Genomic DNA, 17,371 nt, shown 5'->3' with positions numbered 1-17,371 from the left:
CATGGCCTGAAAAACATCGAAGACCCCTGCAAAAAAGACACAGAAACCCTCCAAAAAACAACTGAACATATCCATATTTCAAACTTGTATTTATTTATCTTTTTCATAAATGTCACACTTCACCATAAAAGGCACCATTGAGTGTCACACAAAAGTAGTGAACACAGCAAATCTGCATGCTGAGCTTGTGGATCTGCTGTTTTCACTAATAAAACTAGTAAGACGCCTCAGGGCGCCAATTCTTGGCCATCTGGCCAGTGATGTATATCGGACCAGCTACCCATATATGGAGACCCCTGGTACCCATATATGGAGATCCATCTACTGTATATGGAGATATGCTGTGAGAGCCCAAATATGCTTAATCAGTTATTCGTTACTAGCCCTTACCCGTTCAAAGATATGAGCTCCGAAATGATGTGCAGTGTGTGGGTTATGGGATGAGGGATGGAAAGTAACTTTAACTGGTGCTTGCATGATAATATGTAGGAGCATCAATGTAAGAAATACCCGTTTTGTTTAATGGCTACAGAGATACTGTGTTCCAACCCCCCCCCCCCCCCCCGCGCCCGCCCGCCCGCCTGCACACACACCCGCCTGCCTGCCTGCACACACACACACACACACACACACACACACACACACACAGCTGGTTAAACATGTTGCCTCATGCTAGATGCAGAATAGATAGTAGATACACCATAAAAATGCTAATATACAGTATATGATTTGTGAAAGTGACAAACGGGCTTCACAGTTATGTTAGGTGTGTTCATATGCTAATGGTGATGCGATTTCAGATCAATTGCTCCAGCCACTGAGGAGAAACGCTGTTTCAGACAGACAGACAGACAGACAGACAGACAGACAGACAGACACTCACTCACTCAGACATTCGCAAAATTATAGTATAGATGTGAATGTCTTATGATGTCTATGACATCTGACATACCCTTTTATGCCCATACATGGAGATCCCTGTCTGTAGAACCGGCCGATGTGGCCTCCATATATGGGCATAAAAGGGATTCTGTTAGTGTGACATCACAGTGAAGCCAGAGCGTGATGTCAGAGCGGCAAACCCATTCTGTTAAGAGTGGTTCCCCTGACATCACAGTGACGTCAGAGCATGATGTCAGAGCGACACACCCATAGAACCACAGTGTCAGGCGTGACAGACAGAGATACACACATATGGACAAGCTGTGACCGTTTACATACTAGTATGACGCCTCAGGGCGACAAGCTACCTCGCGCCATGTCTTGGCCATCTGGCCAGTGATGACCCCTGGTACCCATATATGGAGATCCATGGAGATATGCTGTGAGACCCCAAACATGCTTACTCAGTTATTTGTTATGTGAAAATCCTATGATGTCTATCACATCCCTTCTGATGAGTCTGCGTCACAGTGATGTCAGAGCATGATACTGCCACATAAACAAGGTAAAACAACAAGCGTTCGTATTGGCTTTGCGCCGCGTTAACCCTCGAAGCAGGAAAATAGTTCATATTGATGACATCGGGACAGGGATCTCCATACATGGGCATAAAACGGACAAGGACGAAATTAATTTGCAAGTGTGACTCATGATGACATCAGCGATCTCCAGAGCGTGATGTCAGAGCAGCAAACCCATTCTGTTAAGAGTGGTTCCCCTGACATCACATTGACGTCAGAGCATGATGTCAGAGCGACAAACCCATAGAACCACAGACAAATAGTAGTCGCAACTAATCTGCGACCTACGGTCGCAAATAAAAAAAAGTATGTGTGCAATGACAAGTGGACTTCCTGTGTTGACAGAGGAAGTGAAGGCAGTCCGGCACACATTAACGTCCCTGCAGAGCGATGAAGCATGCTTCTAATTCCTGGTTCAACAATAATGTTTGCTTTCATATCAGCAGAATCAACAGTTTAGTAAGGCATGCACACAACACAACACAACACGCGCACACACGCACACGCACACACACACACACACACACACACACACACACACACACACACACACACACACACACACACACACACAGTCTGTTGCAGGAGGATAATGAGTCTTCATAATTATCTCCTTCTTCTCTGTCTCTGTCTGTCTGTCTGTCTGTCTGTCTGTCTGTCTGTCTGTCTGTCTATCTCTCCCCCTCTCTCTCTCTCTCTCTCTCTCTCTCTCTCTCTCTCTCTCTCTCTCTCTCTCTCTTCATCTTTTCACAGTTCTTTCTCTCTCTCGCTCTGCTTTCATTCTCTCTACACTACAGGATGTATTTAGAAAAGTACTGATGAACATGAATTATTCATGTTCCATACACCAGTATCAATAGACACTGTGTGTGTGCGTGTGCGTGTGCGCGCGCGTGTGTGCGCGCGCGTGTTGGAGGCCTGGTTACTATGGAAACATCTTTGGCTAAGGGGATGATTGACAGAGTTGGTTATTGTTTATGTTAATGACCAACTCTCATTTTAATCACACAATACATACTGTATACTCACTCCCCTCTGTCTGTCTGTCTATGTCTGTTTGTGTCTGTCTGTCTGTCTGTCTGTCTGTCTGTCTGTCTGTCTGTCTGTCTGTCTGTCTGTCTGTCTGTCTGTCTGTCTGTCTGTCTGTCTGTCTGTCTGTCTGTCTTTACAGTATCTATCAACCCCTCTTTCTGTCTATATATCCATCTATCCATGAAAGATAAAAGATAGATAAAGCTTTATTGTCCATTCAATTTGACATAAAATGGAAACGTGCCTTTGGCATTCTGGCACACAGTGTGCAACAGAAAGCAAAAAAAAACACACTAATACATACAGAAGAAATGCAATAAAATGCATTCCTGTAACAGCAAACAGTGATCATGGGCTGTAGGAGTTGGGTGGGAGGGTTATTTCATAATGTTCTTGTTTTATGCCACAATTGAATTAAGTTGGTAAGCCTATTGCCGAGCCATGAGGCCCATAGGGCAGACATCTCTTGTTTCTGTAGCGTGAGGCAGCTTGAAGTACACCCCGGACATGATGCTAGTATATGTTGCAGGGACTCACCCCCAATCAAACCCTTGATGCTGAGTGCCAAGCAGGGTCCTATTTTTCAGAGTCTTTGGTATGGCCCGGACAAAACCGGACCTCCCAGTCTCAGGGAGGACACTCTAACCAGGCCACTGAGCTGGGTTTAATTTAATTATTTTACATTATTTATTAATGAATTTGAGAGTAATGGTGATGAATGAAGCGAGGAAAGCGCACTCAAATGATGAGTGAAGTGGGTGTGAAATTGCTCCTCCAATGATCTTACTAGCCTCTCTAACTGAGAGGATCCCATACCAGGAGACCATGTTACAGGTGAGAACACTCTCAGTGAATGACCTGCTTGTAGACCAGTGGTTCTCAACCTATTCAGGCTGTGATTTGAACTGTGGGGATAAGCACTTGGAATGTACAGTAGTTGAGGCATAACATTTGAAAATATGTGATAATAGCAGATCTTTACTGTACAAGCTCACAGCGCCTCGGATTGATAAGCGGCGTGAGCTTGTAGATCGGCTAGTTTCACTTTTGATGCAGTAATGGTCTTTTTTAGGTATTAAAAATACCTTAAAAGTCCTTAAATTGTCACTGCACTCACTGTCAAACTTCTTCGTTTCTTGAGAAGGTCGCTGCCTTACTCTTTTATCCATCCATCCATCCATCCATCCATTCACCCACCCACCCACTCACCCACCTACCTACCAACCTATCTACCTACCCAGGAGCCATGGTCAAATGGTAGTTTTAACAGTTGCACAGTAGTAGTAGTAGTAGTAGTAGTAGTAATTTAACATAATCCTTTTAGTATTACAGCATGTAGACTTGTACAGCTGCCCCATTTAAACAAACAGCTCGTTAAGACGCAAAGCTCGCTAAGACACAAACCTCGTTAAGACACAGAGCTCGTTAAGGCACGGAACATGTGAAAGGCATAGAACTCATTAACAGCTTCTCAGTCAAACTCACACATACGAGGGCTGGCCCAAATGCATTTTTATCTTCCCCAAGATTCATTCTAAAAATTCATTTAACTCTGTTCAATCCATCCATCCATCCATCCATCCATCCATCCATCCATCCAGGGACATGCAGAGGCAGGGGCTGACATTTATAAAATATCGACCTCCACGCGTTGTGAGCTTGGAGGTCGTCTATTTTCGATGCTTGATGCTACACAGAGAGAGCAATGCTTTCAACATAAGATGCTGCATTCAAGTTCAGGAGAGTTTGGACAAGGCAATTCTCTTGAATGCTGCCTTCAGGTATGTCATGGAAATGTTGGTATTTGCATTTCTTTCACCATAGTAAAAACTGCATTTGTGGTCTGGAGAGGGCACTTTTTACAGACAGATAACAGGGCAGGGGCTCAAGCCCCCTTTGATGTCTATGTGCACGTGCCTCCATCCATCCATCCATCCATCCAACTTCCATAACTTCCACGCCTATTGAAAAGATCTAATAACCCAACAGTTAGTTATTGCATAAATTAAATTTGATTGCAAAAGGTCATTATAAATTCCACTGATCATATGCCTAGTAAAAATAAAATGTTTACAGGTACAATATGAATGCCATGCAATAAAAAAAAGCAATCATTGTTGGAGAAACAATAAACGATTGGCCTCGCTCGGGCCAAGGCCATTAATGTAGACTGAATAAATTATGAGGACATTACATTACAAGCATCCAGGTAAACAATCAGAGAAGATAAAGACGCATAATCGACATGAACGTAGAGCAGCACGCAACCTGTGGGTTGGGACCCCCAGGGGGGTCCCCAAATTATTTTGGGGGGTCCCCAGATGATTAGCTTCATGTGAAACACTGTTTTCTCACTCAACAGTAAACAAACCAGCATAAAGTGTAAGTGTATAGACTAGAGGGCATCTGCACATTTCTAAAGTGCCATTTTGAGGACTTTTTAATACCTCTAAAATGACAAATTAAATATTGGTCAAATTGTCAAATATTAGAGGCAGAAATTGTGAAAATAGCCGATCTACATGCTCACAACGCCTTGCAACGTTGTGAGCAAGATCTGCTATTTTCATAATAGAACCGTGTTATACAAAATGTAAAGCCTCGGTGGGGGGGTTCCCAGTTAAAATATAGAGGACTACAATGTGCCTTATTAACCAAGCGTGTGTACGCTCAGATTTTATGCTAAAGTGCATATTGAAGCTTTTTATGTTTTGTTTCGTTATTTTTTTCTTGTAAATGTTCATCATACAACACAAACGTAGTGGAAATAGCAGATCTACAAGCTCACAACGTGCCATGATGCGACACCCGAGCTGGTAGATCCGCTATTTCCCCGTTTTTCTTTTTTCTTCTTCTTTTTTTATAACTAGGTTAAGGCTGCTATGCGGCCCTCACACCTATACTGTATGTCGCACTGCTACCTTTTCAAACATAGCAGATGTACAAGCTCGCAGCGTGACACAAAGCGACGCGCCGTGAGCTTTTAGATCTGCAATTTTTGAATTGATTGATTGAAGACTTTATTAGAAGTTTGCATAGGAAAAGGTACAGTTTCATGACGGTACAGTTCACTGGTACAAGGTCTACTAAAAGGAGATCCATGAAAAGACTAAGCTTATTTCCACTGGAAACCATTGAAGTATCTCATATAACATTGAATGACAGACAAATAGAACATAGTACTATGCAGTAGATATGTAAAGAAAAACATTATAGACAACGTATAAATGGATAAAGTGGTTAAGACGCTACATTAACCCTCATTATAGGCATACTAATAGTAGTGTCCGCAGATATAAAAAGCTAGATACTTCGTCCACCCGCTGCAGTTGATTGGAGCGACCAGTCTCGCCTTGGTGGGCTCAAAAGAGGAAGTGTCGAGGGCAGGCTGCCACTCAAAAAACTACTGGCCAATCACAACGCGTCTTTTCCGGGACTAGAGCTAGCTGCGTAGGAAAAGACCCGCCCCCACCTGCCTCTGATTTGCCTACCGACCTTCCGTGTCTGTTACGACACAGAAAAATTCCAAGCTGTCAATCAAAAAGGCCCACCAAGGCGAGACGGGTACCAGAGAGCCGGAAGAGGCGTCTACCTTTTTATGTCTGTGGTAGTGTCATAATATTGGGCGAGTGTGCGGGGCTAATCAATCATCAGTCCACTCACCATGTGCCATTTAGGAAACAGGAAGTCCGTTCCAACGTACTCAAAGAAATGAGCGAAGCCTTCCTTTAACCACACGTCTTCCCACCAGACTGGAGTCACCAGGTCACCAAACCACTGGAGAGAGAGAGAGAGAGAGACATCTATTAGACTGGAGAGAGAGAGAGAGAGAGAGAGAGAGAGAGAGAGAGAGAGAGAGAGAGAGAGAGAGAGATGGTTTCCTGCTGTATTATTAATTTAAAGTTTTTACTGCACTTGATGCTTTTGCAATATCGTAATTGTTACATTCATACCAATAAAGCTGTATGAATTTAATTGAAAGAGAGAGAGAGAGAGAGAGAGAGAGAGAGAGAGAGAGAGAATGCATGCGTATATCATATATAGGTGAATGGGACACAGCTGGTTACCTTAGCAACTAACCTTGAGCACAGAAGCAAAATACACCCACATCTCTCTCTCCCTCTCTCTCTTCCTCCCTCACACACACACACACACACACACAAACACACACACACACACAGTCTCTCTGTTTGTTTATCCCTCCCTCCCTCCCTCTCTCACTCAATCTCTCTCACACGCACGCACGCCGCAAGCGCGCGCACACACACACACACACACACACACACACACACACACACACACACACACACACACACACACACACACACACACACACACACACACACACACACACACACACACACACACACACACACACACACACACACACACACACACAGTGCTTGCCTCTGGGCACACATTCAAGCTCCACACTCCCTCAGGGGAAGCTGGCAGACAAAAAAAAGGCAAAAAAAAAGGCAAAAAAGAAAGACATGGCTTCACTGCCTGGCTCAACAGGTTGATGGTTCCATCCCCTACAGTGTCCAGGGTCAGGGTCAGGGTGTAGTGGCAACCGTTTCAACCCTGCATGCCAGAGGTTCTCAAAGCGGGGTCCGGGGACCAGGCACGTTCACACATAAACATCAAAGGGGGCTTGAGCCCCTGCCCTTTTATCCATCTGCAAAACGTGCCCTCTCCAGACCATGAATGCAATTTTTACAATGTTAAAATAAAATGCAAATGCCCTCTTTCCATGCCATACCTGAATGCAGCATTTAAGAGAATTGCCTTGTCCAAACTCTCCTGAACTTGAATGCAGCATCTTATGTTGATTAAAAATTGCCCTCACTGTGTAGAAATCCATGCCTTTACGTCTCATCTCCCGTGTTTACTTAATTATGCTTAGTTCAGTGTGGTATTAAGCACCGAAAAAAGCAGACCTACAAGCTCACAACGCATTGCAGCGCTTGGAGGTCTGCTATTTTCAATATTTTCACTAAAAAGGCCCTTTTTCAAATTTCAGCCCCTGCCTCTCTAACATTCTCTGCACGTCCCTGCCGCCGGGGACCCTCAGGGGTCCTGGAGGCAGCACAGTAGTGTCCAGGGGTCCCCAAAAGAATCATAGTTTACCGATTAAGGGCTGAGGCAGATTCTACAAATGCCTTCTAAATTAGTAGTTCTCACACTTTCGAGATTTGTCAAAAATGTTCAAAAATAGCATTGTGAGCTTGTAGACCTGCTATTTTTGAGAAGCCAATGCAAAGTAATCTAAAATGACACGGATGCTTTCCAGTTTTTTTTTATTTCAAAATCAGCTTAACCACTTTAACGCTGTAAACATTGGCTATTTGAAAACACCGATATTTTAACAGCTCAAAATATCTTCAAATGGGGGTTTGAGAAACAATGCTGCAAACTTTGATCATTTCCTTTTGGTCTTGATAACATATCTCACCGTATTGCGTAAGCCTTGTATTACAAAACCGTTACTTTTCAGGAAATGGGAAAAAAGGAACCTGTGTTCCGTTGGATTCAATGCAGTTATTATTTAGTCACAAGCCTTCATGCATATTTAATTGCTGCTGCTATTTGATATATCTTTCATTTTGAGACTGTCTGAGGAAGGCTACTCAGTCTTTATTAAACACTTGATGTATATTTGATAGGTTTTGATATTTTATATCTTCTTCCCTGGCTTTTTTTTTACTCCCATCATAGTTCATATTTAAAATAAATTCCACCTACTCTTCCACCTAAAAATAAATGATTTGCACATAAATGGCCTACCAGTGTTTTAGTCATAGTCTTTTGAAACATTTTTAATTTAGTCTTAGTCACATTTTAGTCATCCGCTTTAGTGTAGTTTTAGTCAACTAAATATAATAGATTTTAGTGGTCTAAATCAACAGTTGATTTTGATTTTTACACTTGGTTGCATGCTGGAGCGCAGGCAGCACCCGAGCACAACCAAACATAAAATGTCTTTTAGTTCTACTGGATCTCTTCTCCACTAGTCTAGCCTTCTCTACCATTTTAGAAATTAGAATAGGAATAGAACACGTCTTCTTCAGTGATTCTGGCTTTCATTCAAATCGTCATGTTATTCGTTTATTCAGCTGCTTCTTAATTATGGAACTGGGTCACGTTTCAAATATCATCTCTTCTCCCACCAATCACATCCAGTTCACTTCTAGTTCAATATGCGCATTCAATAGATTACGACGGGACAATCTGACAGTTCTACTTTTAATAGATCTCCTCTCCTCTCCTCTCCTCTCCTCTCCTCTCCTGTCCCCTCCCTCCCCCTGTCTCCGGTTATTCATCACTGCGAGTCATTGTTTCATTTTGTGGTGGTTTATGGGTGATAAAGTTTGGAGTACAATAATGGCTTAAGTCCAGCAGGGAATGTTAGGAGCTAAACCAAACACGCACGCAACATCTGTTCCTCAGAGCAGGCAGGCAGGCATGCAGACAGACAGACAGACAGACAGACAGACAGACAGACAGACAGACAGACAGACAGACAGACAGACAGACAGACAGACAGATAAGGTTGATTAATGCTCTGAGCGACATATGTGGATATGTGGATATATGTGTGGGGCTGTGAATGGGAAAAGAGTACCTTATGAATGAACCCCTTATGCCCTGTTTCAAATATAGTGAAAATAGCCGACCTACAGTACAAGCGATGCAACATGTCGTGAGCTTGTAGATCTGCTATTTTCACTATGTTTTTTTTTATCTGGAAAATCCTAGATTTTTGTGGGAGAAATGTCAAAGTCTGTGTCATAAATCAAGTCGACACTTGTCAGACAAACAGACAGACAGGCAGACAGACAGACAGACAGACAGACAGACAGACAGACAGACAGACAGACAGGTATACCTGGTGACAGATCTCGTGGACGACCACCATGGTCAGCTCCATCTGATAGGACAACGAGGAGACGTCAGCGTCCAATAGGATCTTCTGTTCCACGAAGACGCTCAGACCCCAGTTCTCCATGGCTGCGTAGGGGTGTTTGGGTACCGCCAGCAAATCTGTACCCAAAATAACATTTTTATTAATATAAACAACAATATTGTTGTTGTTATTAGTGTTAAAGTTAGGATAAAAGGCAATTCACAATGAGCACTAAAACATAGCTAAAAAAAGTCAGGTTAACTCTATATTGTGATAGTACTCATTTTGCTATAGAGTGTTTGTTACAGTAACAGGGGTCTCCCCCCTGCAGCTCTTTAATAAACAGAAAACACATTTCCAAGTGGGTTGCCAATCTCAGCCAATCAGGAGAGAGCGCAGATTTATCAGCTTCAATGTGACAGTGTTCCAGTTCCAGGTGCATGCGTCTGCTCATTGCTTTGCTTCATCACTTCCTATAGCACTTGTTCTCTGGTATGAGCTTGTAGATCTGCTATTTTTAGTGAAGAGGTTCGGTGTTGAGGGAAAAAAGAACAGTCCAAGTACTGAGCTAAAGGTCAACATTACAAAGTGTTGAGGGTCTAAGTGGATAAACGCACGTGGACATGAATCCAATAGAGAAGATCTACCGATGATAGCGCTGTCAAACAGGTCTATGAAATTAGCTATGAAATCTATGAACAATTTTAATCTACAACATTTTTTCATGAATTATGCAGGGTCCCTGCTTCATCTCCCTCTCCACTAAGGGGTCCTTGACCTGAAAAACATTGAAGCGAGCTGTGCTGCTATTTATGCGTATGGATGTATTAATGGCTTGGATTAATTTGGTCTTTTGATCTGTTTCTACACTGCGTTTTATCCTCCTGCTCTTTCATCTATGTATCTCTATCCTTTCTCACTTTTCTGAAAACTACAAAATGGAGTGTGTGCGGACAAATTATAATAATTTCACCCACTTATTTATACCTGGAAACTTGGAAACCAGAGCGTTTTCACTAACCTTTGAATAATCAGAAAATTATTCTTCACAGCGATCCATGCACCGATCGCTTTAAAACACGTAGTAGAGTCTCAGAGAATCGGAGAAAAAAGAAATTGTCCTGTCGCAAGACAGTTATTGGCAGTTGAATGAGCTTGATTTTGCCCATTAGAATGGGAGTGAACAAGGCTGTAAAGCAGGGGTCTTCAACAAGGGGTCCGGGACCCCTAGGGGGTCCTCCAAATCTTTGTGTGATAGAAACATTTTTTTTCTCCTTTTTTATATTAACCACTTGAACCCCAGTGTCCAAATTCTGAGAACTTTAGCCAAACATAGTAGATCTACAAGCTCACAACGCCTCACGCTGCGAGGCGCTGTGAGCTTGTAGACCGGCTATTTTTGGCAAAGAGGTTTGGTGTAGAGGGGAAAAAGAGCAGACTAAGTACAGAGTGAAAGGTCAAGTTTATTAAGTGACGGTTCAAGTGGCCCCTGCTGTAAGGTGTAAGGTGGCATCAGAGTTCACTCTCTCTGATCTCTCTCACAGCTCTGGCCAACTGCAGAGTACAATAAGGTCACCGTCACGCAGGACTCGCTTACATGGAAATATTGTTACATTGTTTGTTTAGCCGACTTGCGACTGGCTGCTGGTTAATTGTTTGGCTGAGTACCTGGTATACAGAGTTTCCTTTATACACATTATTTTCTTGTTCTTTCTCATGGCAAAATCTTGCCCACCCCTGTTGACTGTGTGTGTGTGTGTGTGTGTGTGTGTGTGTGTGTGTGTGTGTGTGTGTGTGTGTGTGTGTGTGTGTGTGTGTGTGTGTGTGTGTGTGTGTGTGTGTGTGTGTGTGTGTGTGTGTGGCTGTGTGCGCCTTCAGGCCAGTGATCTGGGCTCAAATCATTGCCCCGAAGGGTTGACTTATACAGAGCAATTTATCTCCCAGTCCATTACACACACACAAACACACACACACAAATACACACACGCACGCACGCACACCATAGACAATATCTACACAACGTAAATACACACAGGGACACAGCTGAATGCGTTATGGTTTCTCTGACAAAGTAGAGTCAAAAGACCATCTATTATCTCAGACCATTAAACGGGGGGGTGGGGGGGGGGGGGGAGGAGAGAGAGGGAGAGAGAGATTAGGAGGAGAAAAGGAAGATATGAACACTTTCTACAGCGCACACAAAAATGAGAGGGAGGAGATAGGGTTAAAAAGAGGAAATTGTTTCCCCTCGGGTTGTTGATGCTCTAAGCAACTCAATCAAACCATCATTTTCTCTCTCTCTCTCTCTCTCTCTCGCTTTCTCTCTCTCGCTCTACCTCTCTCACTCTCTCGCTTTCTCTCTCTCTCTCTCTCTCTCTCTCTCTCTCTCTCTCACTCTCTCGCTTTCTCTCTCTCTCTCTCTCTCTCTCCCCCCCTCTCTCTCTCTCTGTCTTCTATGACTAAGTTAAAACAAAGTCAATTAAACTCTGTGTACAAAGCTCCATTAGAACGGGTCAAAGGTGCGAGGTCACTCACTGTGACTTCAACAACACCTCGAAGCCTTCAATTCACTCCATAGTCTACCAGCAGTGTCTCAAACTTTCAAATTCCACGGTCTCCCCTTAACTCTGACAGTGTACAAATGGAACCAAATGAACCCGTTTGTACACTTTGTACACTGTCAGAGTTACAGACTTGTATGGCTCAATTTAGACCCCACTAAAGGAACCCACAGAGTCCCTGGAATCCACTTTGAGAACCACTGGGCTACAGTTCATGACATTCATTCAGTGTACTGTACATATTCTGTGAGTGTGGACAGAAACCTGCTTGGTGGAGCCATCCCACCGCGATGCCATATATACTGCAATGTATTAGACATGCATTAGACATGAGTTGTTACGAGTAAAAGTCTGGAATTCAAGATTGACTTGAGTAATAGTACAAAAGTATTGGTATCAGTACTCATTATGCAGAATATCCACAAGTTTCACAAGTCTTCAAATGTGTAAAAAAGTACTGAACATTTGAATTAGAATTACTCCGGTAAAGTAAAAGCACCTCAAAGTCTTACAGTAAGCCTACTTGAGTAAATGTACTTAAGTTACTTTACACCATTGGTTCTCAACCTGTGGGTCGGGACCCCCAGGGGGGTCCTCAAATTATTTTGGGGGTCCCCAGATGATGAACTTAATGTGAAACATTGTTTTCTCACTCAACAGTAAACAACCCAACATAAAGTTTAAAGTTATACCATGTAACTTTTTTTATAAAACAAATCTTAAAATGGTCCTAGCTGTTAAATCGCTAAAGTTTTAGAACCCCCACTCCGTTATTTTCAGCTTCTAAAGCCTTCTCTTTATATGTTTTCTATGATCCCTGCCCGGGACCGGTTTTCGTGGAAAAATTGCGTCATCACACTACCGGCCAATCACAGCGAGGGTTATACACTGCCGGCCAATCACAGCGCAGAACATACACTGCCGGGCTCTCTGGTGGGTTTAGGAAACACGCCTTCAGGAAGTACACTGCAGTGTTTACACTGGAGGAGTCTAGCATGTAACTCCCCAACCGCTGCTCGTAGAAGGACACGGGAGACCTCATTGAAAGCGTCTCGGCGAGGCGGACGCGGTGGTCTGACGGCCCGGTCCGCGAGCGAAAAACGGACGAAAAAAGCAAACGCGACCGCGGTTTGCTATACTGCTACAGACCACCAGTTGAGCAACTTACACAGTATAGCTTTAAGTGTATCTGCACATTTCTAAAGTGACAATTTAAGGACTTGTTAATACATCTAAAATTACAAATTATAAACATTAGAGGCTGAAATTGTGAAAATAGCCGATCTACATTCTCAAAATGCCTCGCAATGCGAGGCGTTGTGAGCATGTAGACCGGCTATTTTCACAATAGAACCGTGTTATACAAAATTGTAATGCCTCAACTCTATAGTGCTCGTCAGGGTGGGGGGGGGGGGGGGTCGCCAGTTAAAATGGGATTATTTTGGGGGTCGTGGCCTTAAAAGGTTGAGAACCACAAAGTGAAGTGAAGGGGGTCTCCCCCTGAAGGTGATGCAGGCTTATGGGGGAGCAGCAGAGCAGACAAGATGAAGAGCCGAGTCTGGAGCTGGACTATTGATCGCTCTCTGCTTCAGGGACACTGAAAGACCTCGTCAGGAGTTCAAATTTAACGTTGGCTCAGGCTCCAAAAAGATAGACAAGAGTCCAAGAATGCACCTTTTTTTATCCCCAAAATCCTCCAACAAAGTCCTGCGCAGCTTATTTACAGTGAGCCTATATGCAGATGCAATAACTTCAAACTAAAACTAAATAAAGTCTTGCAAAATATATACTTGAAGGCAACACAAAGAGAACACCCAAACAGACGGGAAACTGTAGCAGGCTATAGCCTCTCACTATGGGCCCTTCTAGCTCTCCCTCAACACTGTGTCAGCCCAAGCGAATAACTGTAACCCACCTGCAGCCTCCCTTTTATAGACATATCAAGAACACAGATTGGCAATTGGTAGTTCAATTAACTAACACAAGGCCTATATTCTCACTACAAATTACTTTAATGTTTTACTAACAACTTCACATGAATTTCAGAGCTCCAATTCACACGCAAATGCCTTTCAAATAATATTGCTCTTAACTATGAAACAAACATCCCTCCTCCTCTACGGTGCTTGGCACCTTAGCTGTCAACAAGATTGCCAGCACTGCAGAGGAGGGAGGTGACCCACAATGCCTTGCACAGTTTCAATAAATAAACATGTTTAAAAGTCCTGCAGTATTGTTGCTAAAGAATGTTTTGTCCTTGTGTAAAGGAAACATGACAATACAAACACTATTAAACAGACCCTTTGCAGTCGGCTTGATTGTTAAGTAATAGTAGGAAGCAGCTGTGTTTATGCATGTGTCCTTCTCGTTTGTCTATAGGGCATGGGCTGCCCCGTGACACAAATATTAAACAAGTGACCTGGATTAAACCGCTGGAATGCATGGCCCAGTGAGACTGCTTTCCTTCAGAAGTGCACAACCTTCCTCCACAATGGCCCTGGAATATTGAGCCATGCTTTTTGCAAGTTTTCAACCAAACCCAATTATACCTGATAATTAAAGGCTCCAATTGATTCCCACCGATTGCTAACACACTATACCACACGGTTCCCCTCAGCAAGATACCATAAAGCGGGGGACTTCAACTTTTATTAAGGCCAAGGACCCCTTAGCTGAGAGGGTGATGAAGCAGGGACATGCACACATAGACATCAATGAGGGCTTGAGCCCCTGCCCTTTTACCTGTCAGTATAAAGTGCCCTGTCTCCAGACCATGAATGCAGTTTTTAAGTGAAAGAAATGCAAATGCGCCCCTTTTCCATACCTGGAAGCAGCATTCAACAGCCTTTTCCAAACTCTCCTGAACTTGAACGCAGCATATTATCCTGAAAGAATTGTCCCTCTGTGTAGAAATCCATGCCATACGCCACATCTCCAGTATTGGCTTGATTATGCTTAGTTCAGTGAATATATACAGATAATATGCAATCTCCAAGCTCACAACATGTCGCAGTGTGACATGCAGTGATCTTGGAGATTGCATATTTTCGATATTTTCACCAAAAGTACCCTTTTAGAAATGTCAGCCCCTGCCTCTCTGCACGTCCCTGACCCCCACTATATATTGTATAAAAATCTTCATAGATTTCATAGATAGCTTCATAGAGTTGTTTGACAGCACCATCATCAGTGTTAAAGTGTTTTGTTTTGTTTGTTTACAAATTATATTTCTATGAATTTGTTGGATTCCTGTTGTCCAGACATTTAACCAATTAAACACAGCATACTTTGTAAACTTGACCGTTGGCTCTGTACTTGGTCTGCGCTTTTTTTACATTTCCAGGATTGGTTTTGGGTTTGGCTTGCAAAGTACACTGCGATGACATCGTCACAGTGAACTTTGCAAGCCAAACCCCCAAATCAATCCTCCAGTTCTAGGCAACACAGAAGGGGGGGAACTTTTTTTCTTATTTCCACAACTCAAAGGTATATTAAGGGAGTAGTTCACCCCCAAAATGACTTTTTTTTCTATTGATTAGTCACGCCATGGAGAGTAGAGTTCAATAATATTTTTAGTTTTTTGTCCCATTCCTAAGACAAAAATTTGATTCGAGTAAATTTACCTACTCATTTAATGACATAGTTCAATGCTGAAAATGGGTGGTTCTCCCCTTTAAGTAAAATACGTGTGTACTTTTCCCACCACAGGTTAATGTAAAAACATCACACAAAGATTTGGCGGCCCCCCGGTAGTAACACTGACGACCCCCCATGGGAGTCCCCGGACCGCCTGCTGAAGACCCTTTACCCTAAAGCATTGCCTCAACGGCGGGCTTTGGAAAAGCGGCTTTTAGTCACAGGTGGAGGCCTTTCTCACACGGAAGCATTGTTGCATAACAGTAGCCGCAAGCTCTGCTGTCCCTGGAAAATGCAGTTTCAAATGAGCATTCATGAAGCAGACGGCATGATGGGAAATGCAGCTCTCGACCTGCTGCTAGAGCTCCTCCGCCGCAGTGCCGCCGAGGTCAACGATTTCACCGCAACAGCGGCATATTTTCTTCAGGCTCCGGTAAACATTGCGGAAAGATGTGTTTTTTTCTCCTTCGGTTTTGTTCCTTATTCAGCGAGCCACAAAGGTTGCTAATCCGTTCTATCCATTTATGCACTAGCAGTTTGACAATAATGTCAAAATGTGGAGCGCCAGTGGCGGTTGGTTTGTTGACAAATGCAATGGATTCAGCAGGTCTCTCTGTGTGTGTGTGAGTGAATGTCAAAACTGCATTAGTAACCTTGATATGCTTTGAACACACGGACCCTGAGGGACACATGGTCCCTTAACGGGTGGATTAAAGGACGGACAGACGGAGGGGCGGACGGATGGACGGATGGAGGGACGGACGGACGGACGGACGGACGGACGGACGGACGGACAGAGAGACATAAAACTTCGAGGAGGGAATCAAAAAGGTCAAAACGTATTGAATCAAAAAGGTCAAAACGTATTGATGGTCATATCAGTATCATCATGCTTAACACATCGGGTGCCCACGTGGTGTCTACGCGTCAATCTCTTTGATCTTTACGAGTGCCCAACGACGCGTTTGACGCGTTGTACAGTAAACTATACTGTACTGTAGCTACTGCACTTGGCTACCGCGGTGATGAAACAACTCCATTTCCCAACATGCAGCGCCCAATTACGTCACCCGGACGTGCTGTGTGGCTCGTTGACTTCCTGTTTACCGGCTGCACAAAAATGCTGTTTTCTCCGGATTCTCTTCCTTTTTTCATTTTTTTCTCAAAACTACATGCCCTAACACAAACACTGTGGCTTAGAAATGATAAAAAACGGTCCTGACTGAAAGAAAAGATTTTCGCGAAATAAACAGGACATACTCGGATTACATTTACTCGGATTACTTTTCTCGCCAGTACTCTCGCCGGTAGGTAAAATGACGCGTTGCCATGGGCACCAGCAAATAAGACGTCAGAGATCACGTGGGCATCCGATGTGTTAACGATGTTTCCTGTTGGCACATTTCACCCAGGTTTTTTTCATCTCACTCACTTCACTTTATCTGCTGACCTCACTCAGCAACGAAATAAACAGAAAATAAACAAAAATAAAAAATAAAACAATTCACAGGAGGCAAGCAGTGATCACCCCATGATGTGATTGAGAGTGAAAAAATAAGAAGACCCATGTGACACATGTGATCTGGGCAGCTTGCCCCCAGGAAATGTGCAAATCAACAGAAAACAACTGTATATAGAGCGGTAGTTCTCACATTGAGGACCGGGAATGTTATTCATTTTTTATTTTTTATATATATCGTCGTGGTCAGGTGGACACCTTGTATGTCCAAAACCGTTCCTTTTTTATTATTATTTAAAACAAGTGTTCAAGT

At 43.3% G+C, this 17,371-nt stretch overlaps 1 protein-coding gene across 1 annotated transcript in view; it reads right to left on the bottom strand.

The window, feature by feature from the left end:
- The window catches only part of LOC308308839 (thyrotropin-releasing hormone-degrading ectoenzyme-like), a gene marked incomplete at both ends in the record, with an annotated part of 249,634 nt that overhangs the window by 146,669 nt on the left and 85,594 nt on the right, over window positions 1-17,371 (bottom strand). Inside the window, 2 exons of the mRNA XM_080754291.1 lie at window positions 6,159-6,272; window positions 9,385-9,539. Of these exons, the coding sequence (XP_080610417.1) occupies window positions 6,159-6,272; window positions 9,385-9,539 (269 nt within the window). The remainder of the gene's footprint in view (window positions 1-6,158; window positions 6,273-9,384; window positions 9,540-17,371) is intronic.

The sequence above is a fragment of the Nannobrachium achirus genome (assembly GCF_963921795.1).
Source record: "Nannobrachium achirus genome assembly, chromosome: 23".
NCBI lineage: Eukaryota > Metazoa > Chordata > Actinopteri > Myctophiformes > Myctophidae > Nannobrachium > Nannobrachium achirus.
The sequence above is the reverse complement of the archived record's forward strand: the minus strand, read 5'-3'. Positions and strand labels throughout refer to the sequence as shown.